Source organism: Vidua macroura, chromosome 4 (genome assembly GCF_024509145.1).
Source record: "Vidua macroura isolate BioBank_ID:100142 chromosome 4, ASM2450914v1, whole genome shotgun sequence".
In the NCBI taxonomy this organism is placed as follows: domain Eukaryota; kingdom Metazoa; phylum Chordata; class Aves; order Passeriformes; family Viduidae; genus Vidua; species Vidua macroura.
Genome location: NC_071574.1, coordinates 67,041,402 through 67,058,863, shown reverse-complemented (window position 1 = coordinate 67,058,863; position 17,462 = coordinate 67,041,402). Strand labels below are relative to the sequence as shown.

The following is a 17,462-nucleotide window of genomic DNA, read 5'->3' as shown; positions in this document are numbered from 1 at the left end:
GGTCACGCAAAGCCTCTGAGCGCAGCCATGGAGATCCACAGCCCGCCGGGGATCCCGCCGGGAGCCCGCGCACCCAGCACCGGCCGGAGCAGCCCCAACTCCGCACCTGTAGCGCCCGGCGGCGCCGGCCCCGCTCCCCGGCGCGGCTGCGAGAGCCATGAACAGAGCACCAGAGACCCCGGCGGCCGAACGGAGCCACCCCCCCCTTCCCACCCCGTCCCCCGCGGGGCGGGCGGGACCGGCCCGGCTGCGGCGGGAGCTGCGCCCGCCCCACGCCTCCGCTCACCGGGGAAACTCAGCGCCGGCCCGGGCAGCCGAGGGCAGTGGGCTGCCGCCGTCTCCGCTATTTAAACCTCTTCCCGCCGTCTCCGCCTCACTGGCTGCCACTCGCTCCCTCCGCCCCGCGGAACTCACGGGGGCGGCCCCGCCCCTCCCGATGTACACACAGCCACACGCCGCCCGCCGCTCCGCCCGCCCGCCCCAGACGCACCGACCATTGGTTCAGCAGCCTGCCCGTCAAGTGAGCGGCTACAGCATTGGCTGGCGGCGCTGTCCATCACAACGCGTCCCGCCCCGCGCCCCGCCCCTCCCCTTCCCGGACACCTCGGGGGTGTTAAAACGGCCGTTTGAAGTCACCAGCAAAATTTACTTTTAGGCCCCGCCCACTGATCCCCAGAGCATGTTCTGATTGGGCCGTAGGAAATCGCTCTCTGCCTCCACTGAGTGGCTGGGTGTCCATAACCCCCCCCAAACCCCGCCTATCCCGCTGCCGTCATCCCATTTGATTTGTCCGCGCCTCCACGCGGCCCCGCCCATTCCCTCCCCGCTGCCCATTCAGGCGCGGCTCCCCGGGCTCTGGGGCGGCGCCAACGCTCACGGCGGGGGCACGTGAGGGAGGGAGCCGCTCATTGGCCGGCGCGCCGTCGCTCTCCCTCCGTCACCGCCCCCGCGGAGCGTACCAAGCCGCGGCGGTGGCGGGGGGGGGAGAGAGCGCGGCGTTGGTTCGGCCCGTGTCCATGAGGGCCGGGGCGGGGCGCGCGCCGTTTCCCGGCATGCCGCGCGCGCCGTAGGTAGCTCCCGCCGGGACGCGCTGGGAAGGAGGGCGGGAGGGAAAGGAGGGAGGGGGGAGGTCGGTGCCCGATCCAAGATGGCGGTGCAGGAATCAGCCGCTCAGCTCTCAATGACTCTGAAGGTGCAGGAGTACCCCACTCTCAAGGTGGGTGCCGGGCCGCCCCCGGCGCGGGGGGGAGCGCGTTAACGCCCTCAGCGTCCCGCCCGAGCAGCGCTGAGGGGGAGCCCCTTCTTCCCCCCCGGTTCTCCCCGGCTCGGGAGCCCCGGGGCTGTGGGATGGAGGTTGGGAGCGATTCCCATCGCGTAGTTCCCGTCTGTCCTCGTTTTTCCTCCGCTTGACGTCTCGGCTGGTGCCGCTCCGCTGCTGCTCTTCCCATCCCCCTCCGCGGAGGGAGAGGGACGTGCCTGGAATATGCGGCTCTTCCCTGGTGTCTCCGTGCCCTGAGGGGACGGGGGAGGCCCCCGGGCCACGCTGGGGACGCAAAAAGAGCTGGAAAGGATCTGGGAGAGAATTGAGGTCCTTGTGCTCGCGGGGCGGTGTGAGGGGGGAGTGGGCTCGGACGGAGCCGGGCTGGGGGAGAGGGATTGGGGCGTGTGAGTGGAACGTACTCCCTCAGGAACACCGAGGACTGCCTGAAGTGCTCATCCCAGATGATTATCTGGACCTACGTGGCGTTGTTAGGAGACGTGTTAAAGGGGAGGGAGTGGAGGTGGCAGTATAATATGGTTCCCTGGCTGCTTGGTCCCCCGAAGATGGAGATGAGCTTAAAATATAAAAAGGTTCAGGCGTACTGGAGGGCTATGGAGGCGGATAAGCAAAATACAGTTTGGTAGAAGCTGTTCCTTGACATACTGGGTCTGCCTGCAGGATGGAGGTCTCCCAGGGCTGCATAGGTGGTCTTGGGCTTTAACCAGGTGTTGTGAGGCAGGTGAAGGACTCAGAATGACCTTAACGCTCAGTGCCTCCGAGAACTGTTGAACTGCAAGGATGATGCTCATAGGAATCAACGGGAACCTTTGTTTGAAGTCTCGAGTTGTATATACAGGAGGTTTACCACATAAATAGCAGCAACTGTGAAAAGGACCTGGGAGAAGGATCTCTATTGCAAAATGCTTCTTTAGACACCTCTCGCGTCAGCATATCCACATTTTGCCGTCTATAGAAGATGTTTATGCAAAGTCAACTTTGTGGTGCTGAGATCATGCTGTCCTTCACACGCTGAGCATTGTGTGCTCTTTACAGTGTTGGTTCTGCAGGTTCTCTGGCCATGTTCTTGTGCATGTCCTCCTCCACCAGCTCCATTCTGCTCAGTACAAGAATGAGAAGGACAAAGTGTTGATTCCCCTTTTACATGTGAAGGCTCCTTTCTGTCATCCAGAAGTACTTTGAACCTGACAGCATCAGGCTCTAAATTTTAAAATAGCTCACTGGCACTTTCCATAGCCAGAACAATGTGAAGGCATTTAATGTTAAGAACATCGTTTTAAGACTGGATTTTAGGTGTATTCCAGTTGTTACCACTGATTTGATTGCTACATTCCTGAAAAATCACTGGCAGTGAGGATCAGTGAGTTTTTTGTTTTGGTGCTTATGACTTAAAATGAATTGTCAAGGTGCCAGCCATTTAAAAGGTAGAGAATATTTTGGACTAATTCTTTTATTTTTACAAGCATTCTTTTCCCCTAAAATATCTCAAGAAAAATATACATAACAGAATGGAATGTTGTTTGTAAAGTTAGCAAGCTAAATACTAAGAGGGTTGAGACACCCTTGCACTGAAACTCTTAATTTCTAAGCAAAGGTGATGTTTATTGACTCTTCCCAGCAGCCATTCAACTTCTGGGTTGTTCCTGTAATCTTTAGTAACATTTTTCATTGTTTAAAAAAACCTGCCAGAACAGTGTCTGCTCAAATCTTTTGAATGTGTCCTCTGAAATGTTCTTAGCTGTGAGTCATATATCAAAACATTTTACTGGTGGAGGTGAAAAAGCAGCACAGAGAAATGAACACTAAGGCTAAAGTCTACTAAAATAAGTTGATATGAAATCTCATTTTGATCTTTAGGAGTCAGGTGCCTACAAGTTTCTGTGAAACTGAGAATCTTAATTTTTATTTGCAGTTTATTCAAATGCTGTGTAAAATGAATGTGTATCACTATTCCGTGTTTTTTTTTTTTTTTATTCACCAACAGAGTAGCTCAGATGTAGCTCTTGGAGCTCTGGTGATTTTCCCTTTTGTGAGTAAAATATAAAAGATTGCAGACTTGTATTTATATCCTTCCTGTTTCCTCCCTCTAGCTTCCTCATGCCAGCATCACTAGATAATAGTTGTGTAATAGTTCTACATTTACAGTGTGTTCCACAGAGCGCTTTTCATGTGAAAGAGTGCTTCAAACTGCAGAGGGAAATCCCTGCTCCAGAGCTAAATTGTGGTTGCTACTGGAGTGGAAATACTTGAGCCCTTCTTCAGCAGTTCAGCTCAGGGGAAGTAAATACAGTTCTTCAGCTGAATCTAGAGAAGCTCTTTAAGTGTACAAAATAATTCTTGAATATTTCCCCCCCTGCCTCTCCAGTCCCTTCTCAAGGACAAGAAGGTTGTCAGCTATTCTTCTATCAAACTGCTGTGGAATTTTTTTTTTTTTTTTTAATCCTACTGATGGGGAATTCTGCTAGTCTCAGATGAGAGCATGTAAGATGAAAGCTGACAATTTGAAAATGAATGAATGCAAACATTGTTATCAGAGTTCTTTGCTGAAAATAATAAACAAGTGATGACAGCAAGCTGGATAATTCATCCATATCTTTAGAGTATGAATAATTATTAAAGTGATAGCAAGCTGTATAGGCTAAGACCCCAAAAGTGGAAGATGGAAGACCCAAAAGCAGGAATGATCACTTTTGAAAATATTCTGGGCTGTTTGTTGGCAAGCAGTTTTGAGTTAGCTGATCTGCTACTGCTTTAAAAAAAAAGTTGCAACAGGAACGTTGTAGAAGCACAGGATATGTCAGTGCCTTCTCTGAGCCAATGTTTGGTTCTTTTGTTGGCATCTCTCTCAGGGAAAATACAGCAGATCTAATAAGATACTAATTTCTCATGGAAATTAAATTTTTGGATTGTTACAGGGAAACATGTAGGAGACTGGGTTTATATGAAATGCATGTTGTTTCTGTCCTGTATCCACAGAATAGCTGAGGTTAGAAAGGATCTCTGCAGACATTCTAGTCCAGTAGCCTGTCCTCCAAGCAGGATCAGCTGGAGCAGGTTGCTCAGCACCATGGCCAGACTCTTCTCAATTATCTTCCAAGATGGACACTCCAGCCTCTCTTGGCAAAGCTATTCCAGTGTTTGACTGCTGTTGTGGTAGTAAAAGAATGTAACCTTTTGTTGACAGGAAATTTTCTGTATTTCAGTTTGTGCCCATTGCCTGTTGTACTTTTATGGGACCCTGCTGAGAGGAGTCTGGCTCCATCTTTGTTGTCCCCATCAGGTATTCACACACCTTGACAAGGCTTCCCCTGGGCCTCTTCTGGGCTGAACAATCCCAGCTCTCTCAGCCCTTCTTCCCATGTCAGATTCTCCAGTCTGGTAGGGATCTCTCTTTACTCATTCCAGTGTGTCCATGTTTCTGTTGGACAGGGGAGCCAAAACTGGACACGGTGGTTTGGGTGGGTCTAAGTTCTAGTTAGAGTAGAGGGGAAGGATCACCTTCCTTGACCTCCTGGCAGTGTCTTTGCTAACACAGCCTGGGGTGCTGTTGGTAGCCTTTGCTGCAGGAGCACATTGCTGTCATGGGCAATTTGTCCAGCAGGACCCCAGGCTCTGTTCTGCCAAGCTGCTTCCCAGGCTGTTGTCTCCAACTTGTCCTGGTACAAAGAGTTGTTTTTTCTCAAGTGTAAGACTTCACGTATCCCATTGTTGAATTTATGAGGTTCTTGTTTGCCCATTTCTCCAGCCCAGTGAGATCTGTGGAATGGCACCACAAGCACCTGGCATAGTAACAGCTCCTCCTGGTTTCCTGTCGTCTGCAGACTGGGGAGGTGCACTCTGATCCATCATCCAGGTCACTAATGGAGATGACAAACATCTGAACGATCAACTTTTTACCCAGTGAGGCAGAAGAAGTGCACAATTAATTTTTTGCATAACTGGTTGCAGTACTTTATTTTTTTCCCCATGTTTATAAGGTTTACTCTTAAGTTGGTTTTGAACCTAATTTTAAGAGTCAAGAGTACTTTTGTCAAAACTTTGAACAGGTAGCAGCAAAAGTTGTTCAGTGAAAGTGGTTCAAGCAGAGCTTCAAACAGAAGTAACAACTTGTAACGTTTAGTTTACTGTCTGTACATCAATGTAAGAAAACACAAATATGTATCATGATAGAATCATAGAATGGTTTGAGTTGGAAGGGACATTAAAGATCTTCTTGTTCTAGCCCTCCTGCCAGGGTCAGGGACACCTTCCACTAGACCAAGTTGCTCAAAGGCTTATCCAGCCTGGCCTTCAACATTTCCAGGGAGGAGGCATCCGCAGCTTTCTGGGCAGCCTGTTCCAGTGTTTTACCATCCTTACAATGAAAAAATTTCTTCCTCATGTCTAATCTAAACCTGCCCTCTTTTAGTTGGAAGCCATTCCCCCTTGTTCTGTCACTACCTGCTGTTGTAAAAAGTCCCATTCCAGCTCTTGTAGGCTCCTTTATAGATTATCTAAGTGCCTTTCAGACAGAAGGTTGGCAAAATAAGCTAAGCCTGGACATTGGTGACAGCTCTGCACTAACTCATCACGAACACTTATCTCACACTCAATCCGTCTTCAACCTGGGTGCTCTGACTCACCAAGTGTGTTCTGTGTCCATGCCGAGCGTTCCTGTGCTGCTGAATAATGCACTTCCTGTTTTGACACATGGTGTGTGTGTCAGAAAACAAGTGTGAAATCTTTCCTACTGCTCTTGTTTTCCTCTGTTCTAAAAAACACTCTTTTAAGAAAAAGCTAGCACTGGGTCTTTGTAAGAAGTTTGACGTTGTGCAGTAGCTGAAGAAATTGTTGGTCTCTTTTCCACCCCTGCCCACTCATTATAAAATGCATTTTAAAGTGATTAATGAAGGAAGAAAGCACAGTAAAAGGCAGTAACAGTGTGGTCATGACCTAGAGCTGTTGGTTGGTTATTAGTACCCCATTAGAATACCCCTTCAAGAATACTTGAAGAAAGGTATTCTCAAACATCTTACAGAAGATTTCCTGTTAGTATCTTCAAAGTGAACACTTACCTGATGTTGCAATTCCTAGTTGCACCATACTTGATTTGTAGTGTTTTCACAGGACAGTGGCCTGTGATCTTGTTAGTTTGGTTTGTGCATGTTTTCTGGTGTAGGAATAATATGTTTGTATGGTAGCTAGCACATTGGGATCTTTAAATGTTGACATAAGGCAAGATTTGAGTCTTAGCATAGTGAGTGTTTTTCAGGAGCTGGGAAATAAGTAAAGATGAGCTCCAAACATTTCCTAGATACTGTAATAGGAGGAAAATGCTTTACTTGGTGTGCTCCCTAAGCATTTTCCCATTGTCTTTCAAATCAGTAGTTCCTGTATAATCAGCATAAGAGTGCCTTTCAGGCTCACAGGTTTAGGGAAGTACTGTTCTGGCAGATGGGTATTTGCTGTAAGGGCACACTGACAGGATCTATCAGTCCTTGTTAAGTCAAAAAGCTGCCTGAATTGTACACTTGGCCTCCCACAACTTAAAGACTGAAGATACACTATGTGGGAAGTATTTGCTAACCCAGAATGTGAAAGATGCCAGAGTAGTTGATTACTTAAAATATGTGATATTTGATTTAAATAAAGCATTTTTTAAAGATACTTTTATTTTGATAGCCAGTAATTTAACTACTTCACAACTTCTTTTGATGTACCTCGGCTTTTTCTAAGAGCTCTGTGGATTAACTGGACTTGTAAACCAGTGAAAATAAAACAGACTGAGTAGAACTTCGGTCATTCATATATTCTGATATGGGTCTGCTGATTTGCATCAATAATGCTGAATTGTCTTACAAGAAATGCTGTCGCTTTGGCTGGAATAGGTTGTTTGGGGAGCAATTTGATTGGAAATGGGATCTCTATCCAGTATCATGATGTCTGGATTGTGCAGACATACAGAAGGACAACAACCTCTTTCATTTAAAGAGGTAAAGAGGTGGTGCTGTGATTAAAATGAGCAAATATTTGGAGAAGAACGAAGGATCAAAACAAATGGAAGGACTTGCTCAGGACACAAACCTGCTGAGTGACCTGAGCTTTGCAACTCAGCTTTGGCCAGGGAGCAATGCTTAGGTTCTTCTTAGTGCTCCAGTATTGCTACTAAAAGAATAAAAGCAAAGGCATTTCTTTTGAGGTGTAAGTCCAGGGTAGCAGCTATAAACAAGTGCCTTGAAAAGGACTGGCCTCTTATGTCCTCAGGGTAGATCTAGGCAGGGCTCTAAAATGGCTGTCAACTTCCCTATATAGGGATGTAAGACAATTTCCTGTAACTGTAAAATTGCTTTGTAAAGCACTTAATTTTCTTGTAGGAAGCCTTGTTCAAAAGTTCCTAATATATTCAGAAATAAGTTACTTGCAGTTTGTGTAACAGGATAATATTTTGAAGGAGTGTGATTGCTTCTGTTGACTAAGTGTGTGTGTAGCAGATGGATAGCCCAAGAATTTTTGCTGCTCATTCTCTCCTGTATTGAAGTAGCAGCTTTGAATAATATAATGATGGTTTCTTTCGAGACACAGCTGCTCTGGAATACACAGTCTTCCTGAGTTGTAAAACTGACTTGTTTGTAACTAAGGCAAGCTATTAGGCTTTACCCTTCCAAAACATTGAAACTGTTTTTAAAAAGAACTGGTTTTTAATAATCCAAATTACCTCCAAATGCTTTTAGGCTTATGAAATTACTTTGTTTGGCTCTATATCTCTTCAAGATTTTATTTTAATGCTTTTACCTAATTAACCTACATCTAGACGTTATTTTAAGCCATCCATTCCTCAAATATACTACTATTCTTGTAACTTTATTTTCCTTTTCTGATTTTGCCTAGAACAAGGAAAAGCTATTACTATTTTAAGAAATTTATAAGAGCTACTCATCAGAAGAGTTCACTGAAGAGGTGCTGGTATTATTTACATTCTGGATAAGCCCAGTGACAAATAATAATGCTGACTCTGGTCTGAAGTCATCCAAGAATCGTTGAGGAAAAAAATAATTATATAAAAATACAGAATTTCAGTAATTCTGCATGGAAGTTCTTAATTGTTACTTCTTTGAGGGAAAATTTTCAGTAGTTTATTGTACCCTGCCTTGTTTCTCTATGGTTTCATATATAATAGATGTCCTCTACTTTTCTGTTTTGTTGAAGTGGTGAGCATGGTGTTCTAATTTAGTCTCAAGAAAACAGCTGAATGCTTGAAGGTGTTTTTTGTGGGGTTTAGATTTTCTCCTGACACTGTTTGTTTATTAAAACTCTTCAGGAGATGCTTAATTTTTCTTACATGTTCCTATATTTCCTTGTTCTTCGTGCCTAAAGTGGTGCTAAGATGTCTTTGCTTCTAGTTTTTTGAAAGGCATTTTCATCACTGCACCTCTCTTGTTTTCCCTAGCTGTCTGGCCAGGCTTAATTTCATGTAGGGGCATTTGGAAAAAGCTTATTTATATCTCAAAGTCTTCAACTGAATTGTCTTGGAGACCTGTAGATTCATACAAATCTCTGGTGTTTTCAGGTGTTCTAAGCTAACACAGTTGAGGAGAGGAAGCACACCATTTTTCTGACCCTTGAAAGGAAAGCATAGTTCTGTAATGGTTCCCCCCACCTAATCGGGTAGGACTCTTTTTATTTTATATTTCTTGAAACTCTTCTTTTTCTTCCCCCTAGTTTTGTGACTTTATGTATTTTATAAGATTTTCTAAAATCAATTTCTAATTCCCTCCTGCTCATTATGGAATTAATTTGAAAAGATACACAATGTAGGTTTTCATGTTTTTTAAAAAAACACATTTTATGTGAGAAAGAGTTACTTTCAGCCAAGATACTTTAACACTGAGGTACTTTACAGAATTGCAAACCTATGTAAAAGATGCTTATTTCTGTTGTCTACACTGTTTTCTATGAAAATGAGTTTTTAGAAACTTCCAAAATTCCTGCTAACAGGAGTCTGGAAAATAGTTAATGATCTTACTTATATAACCAAATACTTCTTCCTTCAATTTCTTCTTTCAATTGACTTTTTTGAAGTCTCACTTTTACTCTATAATTCCCAACAACCAAATGATAGCTATACAAACTGGTTTTTACTTTTTTCTGCTGCATCTAAACGAGTTTCATCCATGTAGTTACTGTGAGCTAGAAACATTTTGAATAATCTTGTGATCTGAAAGTGATTGTGTTTTAATTTCCATTTTTAATTGGAGTTCCTTAGGGTTGAATCTATATAAGTAAAGAAGGAATTTGGCCAGTGTTGTAGTGTGTGACCAGATCAGTGTGAGAACTGGTGTGCTGAAAGTCTAACGTAAGGCTAAAGATTTGGAGGAGAATAAAGGCTTACATTTATTTCAGTCATGAAAGAAATGTGTAATTCAATCTTTCAGTATTGGTCTGTACCAGTTGGAAAAACTTGTGGGCAGCATCAAGGTGGTATTTGGAATTTTGCACAGTGGCCATTAGACTTTGGCCTAACATCCTACACCTCCGAAGGAGTAGATATACAGCACATAACATTTGTTATAAAAAGCTTTTTTGCTTTGGGAGAAATCCCTTTCTCCTTTGTTGAGTCCTCCTCTGACAAATGCTGAAGTAGTCTGGGGATTTTGTTGGATAGCTGTGGAAGAAAGACAATGTAGAAGACTGTTTCCATGCTTCTACTTTAAGTAAAATTTTAGTGAGATTTTTAATATACGTAATTGATTTTTCCCTTCCAGCCAATGGCTTATTGATGCAGAAATAGTATCCTGACTAATCCAATATGGAATAATGTACATCAGTTACTGTGACTTTTAAAAAGAATATTCCATGTAAAGGTATTGGAGTTGTTTTTAAAAAACTGAAGTAGGCAGTGAGGTGGACTTGGTTGATAGTTTATTCATATTACTGAATGTTTTTTGGAGATAAGCCTTACCAGGAACTCTTGCAAGAAAGACTTGAAGTCCTTATGCAGATAAGGAACTGGGCAAGATAAAAAACAAACATCAAGATTTAGTAACTAGCTTCTCTAATGGAGGAAGATTGGTGTTAGGATTCTGCTGGCATCCTGGTGATATTCAGCTGTTTGAACAGCCTGGAAGAATGAGTAAGTGCTGAGATGAAGCAGTTTCCTTGATGATACTAAGGTAATTGAGGTATTACTGATGCAGCCCAAGTGTGAACCATTAGAGAGAAAATAGTGAGAGACTGAATGGGTTTTAAAATATATTAAATTCAGTATAGGTAAGTGCTGTGTGATACAGTTTTTAGGTATGGTGGAAAGAGAATTATTCCTAGTCTTATATATATAATAACTGAGTTGGAAGTGATCATCATTGGTCAGTGGGATCTCAGGGCTAATAGTGAATGTTTTCTGTGAGTGGCCAGGTTAATGTTAACAAACACAGGACAGAAGTGTTGGGAAGGGAAAGAATGGAGAACTCATTACACAGCAGTTTAAATCCATGGTTTCTTCTTCTCTCAAGTAGTATGAGTTACTCTTATTTTCTCCCTTCTCTCATCCTGAGAAAGGGTGTAGGAAAACTGGAAAATGTCTACAGAAGGGCAAGAATGATTAGAGAGATGGAATGTCTGTCTTCAATGAATGGTTCAGAAAGAGTCTCTCCAATCTCAGGATATGTGAGCAGTCTGTAGAAGAAAGAGAGGGTTCCCTTTTTTGCTTCCAAAACAAGAACAAAAGGGTTTCAAATTAGTTGAAAAGTCAAAACCAAACAGTATTTCTTCACATAGTTGTGAGTCTGTGAAATGTCTCACAACAGGATGTTGCATGCTAAAACTCAGGTCAACAACAACTGGAGTTCATGGATGAGAAACACCCTGTGGTGTTTCTATTATTAAATTCCCATCTCTGGCTCAAGAAGTCCAGTGAGACTGTTTGGGATTAGTAACTTTGTTCTTGCCTTTTTTCAGGTGCCATCCTCTTTCTGGATATTATCAAAGAAAAGATAGTGACAGAGAGGAGATTTTTTGGTTTTATCTGGTATGGTCATTCAGATCTTCATATGGAAATGTTTTTGATGTCTAAGTTAGCAAAGATGAATTCATTAAATTAAGGTAGGAAAGTACTTCTGCAGACAGTGTTAAATTCAGGCTTCTGCTTGAACCTTGGCTAACTTCAAAGTTAATCTGAGTTGCTCAGAGTCCTGCCAAGTTCTGAAAGTTTTTGAGGATGGCAATTCTGTCAGCTTTCTGGGCTGCTGTTCCAGTGTTTACCAAGTCTTCTGAGTGAAATATTTTTTTTTATGTCCAGCTGGAATTTTCTTTAGTGATAGTTGTCAACTCTGCCTCCTTCCCTTTTGCTCTGTAACTCCGGAAGGTCTGGCTGGCTCTTATCTGTGACCTTCACCTTTTGGTGGTAGAAAGCTTCTATCAGATTGTGCTGCTTCCAGCTCCCCATAGCCTTCCCTTCTGCAACGGAAACAAGCCTGCCCCTCTCAGCTTCTCTTGGACTTTTTTTTTTTTTTTTATCCTCCAATCAGTTCACTGTCATGGTGGCAGCCTCCTGGACTCTCTCCAGGTGTCAGCGTCTCTTTTTTAGTGTGGGGGGGGGAAGTGACCTGAAAACCAGACTCAGTATTCCAGATGAGTCTGCATGAGTGCTGAGCATAAACAATCACTCCTCTCAACCCACTGCCTTTAGTCTTGCAGCCTGGGATGGGGTTAACCTTCATTGCCATGAGAGCCTGTTGCTGATTCATGTCCCACCTGCTGTCCATCAGGACCTCTGCATCTCTTCTTGCAGTGGTGGTCCTCGCCAGTTATTCCACAACCAATGCTAAAGGCTGGGGTGGTTTTCTGCCAGATATTGGGCCCTGGTGTTTGTCTTTATTATGTTTCATAAAGTTCTTGGTGTATTTCTCTAGTTTGTCATTTTTTCTGAATGGCAGCTCTGACACGCATTTATCAAGCACTCCACCATTTTGTCCTCTGTGAGCTTTCTGACTGTGTGTTCTGTAGGGCAGATGGTTGAAGATGACATGTTTGTTGGAGCTGATAACATTCCTGGGGAGACAAGCAGTACTTGCAGTTGGCCACCAGGAAGCTTTGGAGCCACTGACCATTATTCTTAGAGCCTGACTAGTCAGTCCCTAACCCATCTTGTGTTCAGCCATTGAGTCCATGTCTCCCCTGTTTGGCCACAAGTGAAACAATGTCAAAAACCTCAGTACAATTGGCACAAAAGGCTGCCAGTGTGCTCCTACCACTGAGAGTCAGTTCATCACTGAAAGCAAGCAATGTTGTCAAGCTTGATTTGCGTATGACAAATCTGGGCTCGTTGTTCCTAGTCACCTTTATGAGATTGGTAATGATTGAGTTTTTTTGGTGGTTTTTTTTTCCTGTAACTTTCACAAGAACTGAGGTGAGGCAGACCAGCCTGTAGGTTTTGTGATCTTCCAGGTTCTCTTTTTGGAGTAGAGGCACAAAACTTGCCCTTTTCAGTCACGGACAGCTTTTCTTGGTCATTGTGACATTCCAGCAATGGTAGCAGGTTTGCAGTGTCATCCAAGAGCTCTCTGCTTTCCTCCCTTCTGCTCCTGTGTACCTGTGTATCTTCAGCTTGCTTTGGACTTCTTACATGAGTGAATAGTACCTCTCTCCCCAGACTCAGCTGCTCATCAGGAAGGCTTAGGAGAAGACCTTACCAGTAAAGACAGAGAAAGCATTCAGAAGTGGGACCTTGTTGTCCTTTGTAGCTGGGTCACAAACTCAATTCTGTAGATGCTTTTCATCTTCCTTAAGCTGCTGGTTTCTGTAAGGCCCTGGTAATTGCAATTACTGATTTGAAGTCTAGTTGAATTAAGTGGATGTATATGTTGTCTGTGATGGTAATGAGAGCTGCATTTCTAGCTGTAACTCAGATGGTTTTTGTGGATGCACAACTACAACACCTCTGCAAAGACCTCTCCACAGTTCATGTTTGTTTTATGTTGTACTCTATCCCAAGCAGAGAGCCCTTCTCTGTATTCAGTTTGTTTGCAAACCCCAGGTGCTTAGTGAGCAACTGTGTCTGTTGTAGAAGCTGCAAGTGTGCAACAGGCTAAAACTTTGCCACATTCTCGAAATGCCATTAAGCTGCTTAATAGAATTCAAGGTGCTACAATGAGCATAAGTCCAGTCTGGATGTCTGACTTCCAACAACATAAATGCCATTGAGATAGCAAAGCTTTTTAAGCTTTGATCACTATAATTAATAAACTTCTATGAGGGGAAAATGGTCTGCATTCTTCTCTCCCTTTCAATATTGTTAAAGGCTATAGATGGTAGGCTCTCATCACAGGTTTTCTAAAGGTGTTTTTATGTGAGTCTGTAGAGATAAGCAAGAGCTGAGGTGGGAGTGTGTTCAGCAGCTGTTTCTATATATTCGATTTATGGAGCGAGTACAAAGTGTGCACACATAGATGCATTCAGAAAACCTTAAGAAGAGAAGAAAAATTAATCTCAGTAAAATCTTGATAATGAGTGTAAAAGCAATATGCATGTATGACATTGTGTAAAGGATTAGCTGGTTTAGAATCATAAAAGGGTTTACTTTGAAGGGAACTCGGACATAATTTAATTCCAGCCTCTCTGCCATGTCCATTAGACCAGGTTGCTGAAAGCCCCATCCAACCTGGCCTTGAACACTTCCAGGGATGGGTCATCCATAGCTTTTCTGGATAACCTGTGTCAGGCCCTTACCACCCTCACAGTAGAGAACTTCTTCTCTATATCTAATCTAACCCTGCCTCTGCCATTTTGAAGCCATTCCTCCTTGTTCTGTCACTCCATGCCCTTGTGAAAAGTCCCTCTCCAGCTCTCTTGTAGCCCCATTAGGTACTGGAAGGTGCCATAACGTCTTCCCAGAGAAGACCTTATGTTCTCCGGGCAGGACACCCCCAGCTGTCTCAGCCTGTCTCCACAGCAGAGGGACTCCAACCCCTTTTTGTGACCTCCTCTGGACTCACTCCAGCAGGTTTAGATCCCTCTTGTATTTGGGTGCAGCATTGGAGGTGGGGCTTCAGAAGAGCAGAGTAGAGGGACAAGATTGCCTCCCTTGACCAGCTGCTCACACTTGTTTTGATGCACCCCTGTATGCAGTTGGCTTAATATTTCTTTAAATATTTATTTGGAGGCTGATAATTAGCACTTGAGAAGTGTATACAGTTTGCAAAACATCAGGTTACAACATATGCAAGCATTTAATACTGGCTGTTTTTTTTCTATTTTTAATGTGTTTTCAAAAAACTCAAGAAAATGGAATCACTTAGTAAGTGAATGGCTTATTGAAAAATTTATTTTTATGAAAATATATTTAAATTTACTCTGCTTAAGGGTATTCAAGTTACATTTGATATGGCTTATGAAAAGAAAGAATGCCTACAGTTGCCCAATTTGAATAGTTTTAGCCACTTCATTATTTGAGAACTCTGCCTTGCTTTGGTATCTTATTTGCATTCATGGGGAGGAAGAGGACTGTGTTTGGGCTGAAGGCCAGGTAGTAAACTTCACAGTTGAGTTCCCAAGTGTACGCTTAAAAACTCTCCCTGACACCCTTAGCTCTGCAGTTTTCTACTCCTTGCTCTCAACTGAGCGATCAGTGTGTAGCTCTCCTGGCAGTCTTTCCTCCTCTTCCACCAGTTCAAGCTTGTACACCCTGAACAATCCTCTTCTAAGTCTTATCTCCACAGCTAGAGGTTGTTGAAGCATGTTCTGGGACAGCACACCACTTTTTTGGCTTTCTGAAAACAGAGTGAAGTAATTCCTGAAATGAAGAAAATATTTGGATCAGGTTAATCAGTTGTCTCTGCTTTTTTGTTAGTGTTTAGCACCTGGAAACAGTCACGCTACAGTTGCAGAAGCCTCCAGCCAAGCAAACTTCACATCACAGCAAAATTTTGATCTTGGAAAAACTGGTGTTACTGGAATTTTACCTCTTGTGTAGGTTGTTCTAACTTCACTCAAATTCCTTTTCACTAGGTTTAAGTTTGACCTGGTTTAGTACATGCTTAGGTTGAATAATGTGTCTGCAGGTGTAGAAGCTGGTGAACAAAAGGAGCAGAATGTATTTAGTGCCACTGGATTTAAATGTGGTGCCCGCTAATATTTTACAACTCTCCTTTGTATCCTCTTGTATGTTCATGGTATGAGCCAACTGGGTGTGGTTTTTCAAGCTCTAACGAGTAGGACAAGTTGGTATTGTGCTTCTGCAGAACACATTCTGGTCAGTACTTGCTGCTTTATTTCAGATTTTCTAGAAGCTGATTTGTTCTTTTTTCCTTAAGGTAATGCTTCCCTAGGCTGAGTTCTGTAGTCACTCTTATCTCTAAATAATGACTCGGTAATCCAGGTTTGGTCATAGAATGGTTCTGGCAGGAAAGATTCCAAGTCTCTAATAGGTTTATGGCAATTAATGAGATATAAATCTTGCATCTGTCTCTTAGTCTGAAAACTTTGGTGTTCACAGTGTTCTAACAATGGTACCTGAAAATCAAAGTGAACTATAATTTAAAATTTTTAAAATTGCATTGTCCAGAACACTTCCTTGTATGTTCTCCTTCCAGTAACTTTAATTATTGGTGGAAAAAAATGATCCTCTTGGTACAGTGCCTGTAACTTTTGAAGGGTTCTGCAGTAAAGCAAGCTAGAGCTGGGGAGCTGGGACTTTTGGCACTTTGGAGCTGTAGGAGTAATAAAAAAGCCACCAGATCAAGATGCAAATTCAAGATAAATCCTGCTTTGTAAGGAATGCAGCAGTTGCAGTTCTAAATTTTGGCATTCGTAGACTCTGTCCTGTAAAATAAGCGTAAAAGCTGTACCTAGATATGATTCACAATTATTCTCATGAAAACTGCTGGCTCTATAATAAGAAACAAGTGCCTGTGCAAATTACGAAAATCTCTGGTAAAGTGTATTTACTGTCAGCTCCAGTTATGCAAATAATTTCATTGTACCTTTAATTTCCCTTGTTATGACACACTAAATTATGTTTCTCAATATGTTTACTTTTATTTACTTTCAGAGTATATAGTGGAAACATTTCAACTCATATTCTCTTCTACAGAAGACATTCAGATATTGTTTTTGTAGTAGGGAAATATAAGATAAGATTCAAAACGTATTGCACCTAGACGTTCTAAATGATATATAGTGATACTAGCTGAAATTGAAATTTCAGTTGTTCTGAATGTCATATGAACACAAACTGTGCCAGAAGTCTGCATGCTGAAGAGACAGAGCACAGGAAATGGGTGCTGTTACTGCTCTTGAGTGCAGATAAGGAACTAGGGAAAAAGGGAAATTAAGTACAGACTTTTTTCCCAACTGACTAGATCTTTGTCCAGCTAACTGCTCAAAATTTAACAAAAGCACTTTCTATACTAAAAAAGGTACCTCAAATTAATAGTAGCTTATGAAAGTCTTTATTGATGCAGATTTTCAGTGTGGCGTGGAAAGCTGATTAGCAAAATACTTGCAGAAATATATTTTGGTGAATGGTAAGAAAAATGCAGTGGGGCAAAAAGAAGGGAAGAAGTTGTCTTAATGCTGTCTGGCATCAGGTCTTAGAGTTGGAAATAAGTTTCCATGTTCTAGAACATGAGATGTCAAAATAATGGCCTTCTAGAACATCCATTTTTATCTGTGGATCTCTAAAATATTTCATTTTTTGTGTAAATGGAAAAAAAAATGAGTGTTGGAGATGGAAAATTGTTACATAGGCAATTAAGCAGGTGTTGAAGCCTATTTGTCATGGTTTATGTGATTTGAGTTTTGGGTGGGTGTACTGCTGGGATTTTAGGACAAAATGTGTAAGAAAAATAATTGTTTTGGCTTGGTGCCTTCTGTGGTAGAGTCTTGCCCTGTGATTTGTTTAGGTCTTAATTTGAGATACCAAGAACCATTAAATGGATCATTTCAGTCTTGAGAAGAGGAGCCCTTTCATACCTTATCAGGATTATCCTTGTCTTTTATTACTACTACAAATAAGCACAACCTCTTGTAGGTAATGCAGAGTCTGGGAAAACAAATGCTTTGGCTCATCTTTCTTCCTCTGAACCAAGCTGTTCTCTGATGGGGAATTGCAGTGCTGCTGTAGGAACCTCTTTGCTAATAGAACACAGAAGAGGTGTGGCCCCTGGGGATACTTCCTTGCATGGAGATAATTAGAAGGAGGAAAACGGAC

General features: G+C 42.7%; 2 protein-coding genes across 10 annotated transcripts in view; one reads left to right on the top strand and one right to left on the bottom strand.

Moving 5' to 3' along the window:
- Nucleotides 1-371, bottom strand: part of CTBP1 (C-terminal binding protein 1) — a 234,096-nt gene extending 233,725 nt beyond the window's left edge. For 2 of the 3 annotated variants that reach the window (XM_053975019.1, XM_053975015.1), the window contains exon 1: nt 287-370. The gene's annotated coding sequence lies outside the window, so the exon portion shown is untranslated. Of the gene's footprint in view, nt 1-286 lie in introns of all 3 variants that reach the window. The other variant, XM_053975016.1, reaches the window with a different exon arrangement.
- A 675-nt stretch (nt 372-1,046) lies between these two features.
- MAEA (macrophage erythroblast attacher, E3 ubiquitin ligase) overlaps nt 1,047-17,462 on the top strand; it is a 48,681-nt gene continuing 32,265 nt past the window's right edge. Inside the window, exons 1-2 of one of the 7 annotated variants that reach the window (XM_053975247.1) lie at nt 1,130-1,216; nt 8,826-8,923. Coding sequence is in view for 2 of the 7 variants with exons in the window: in XM_053975250.1 (XP_053831225.1) it covers nt 1,148-1,216 (69 nt within the window). In the remaining 5 variants the exon portion in view is untranslated. Of the gene's footprint in view, nt 1,071-1,112; nt 1,217-8,825; nt 8,924-10,276; nt 10,429-17,462 lie in introns of those variants that run through there. The other 6 variants (XM_053975249.1, XM_053975248.1, XM_053975250.1 and 3 more) reach the window with 6 other exon arrangements.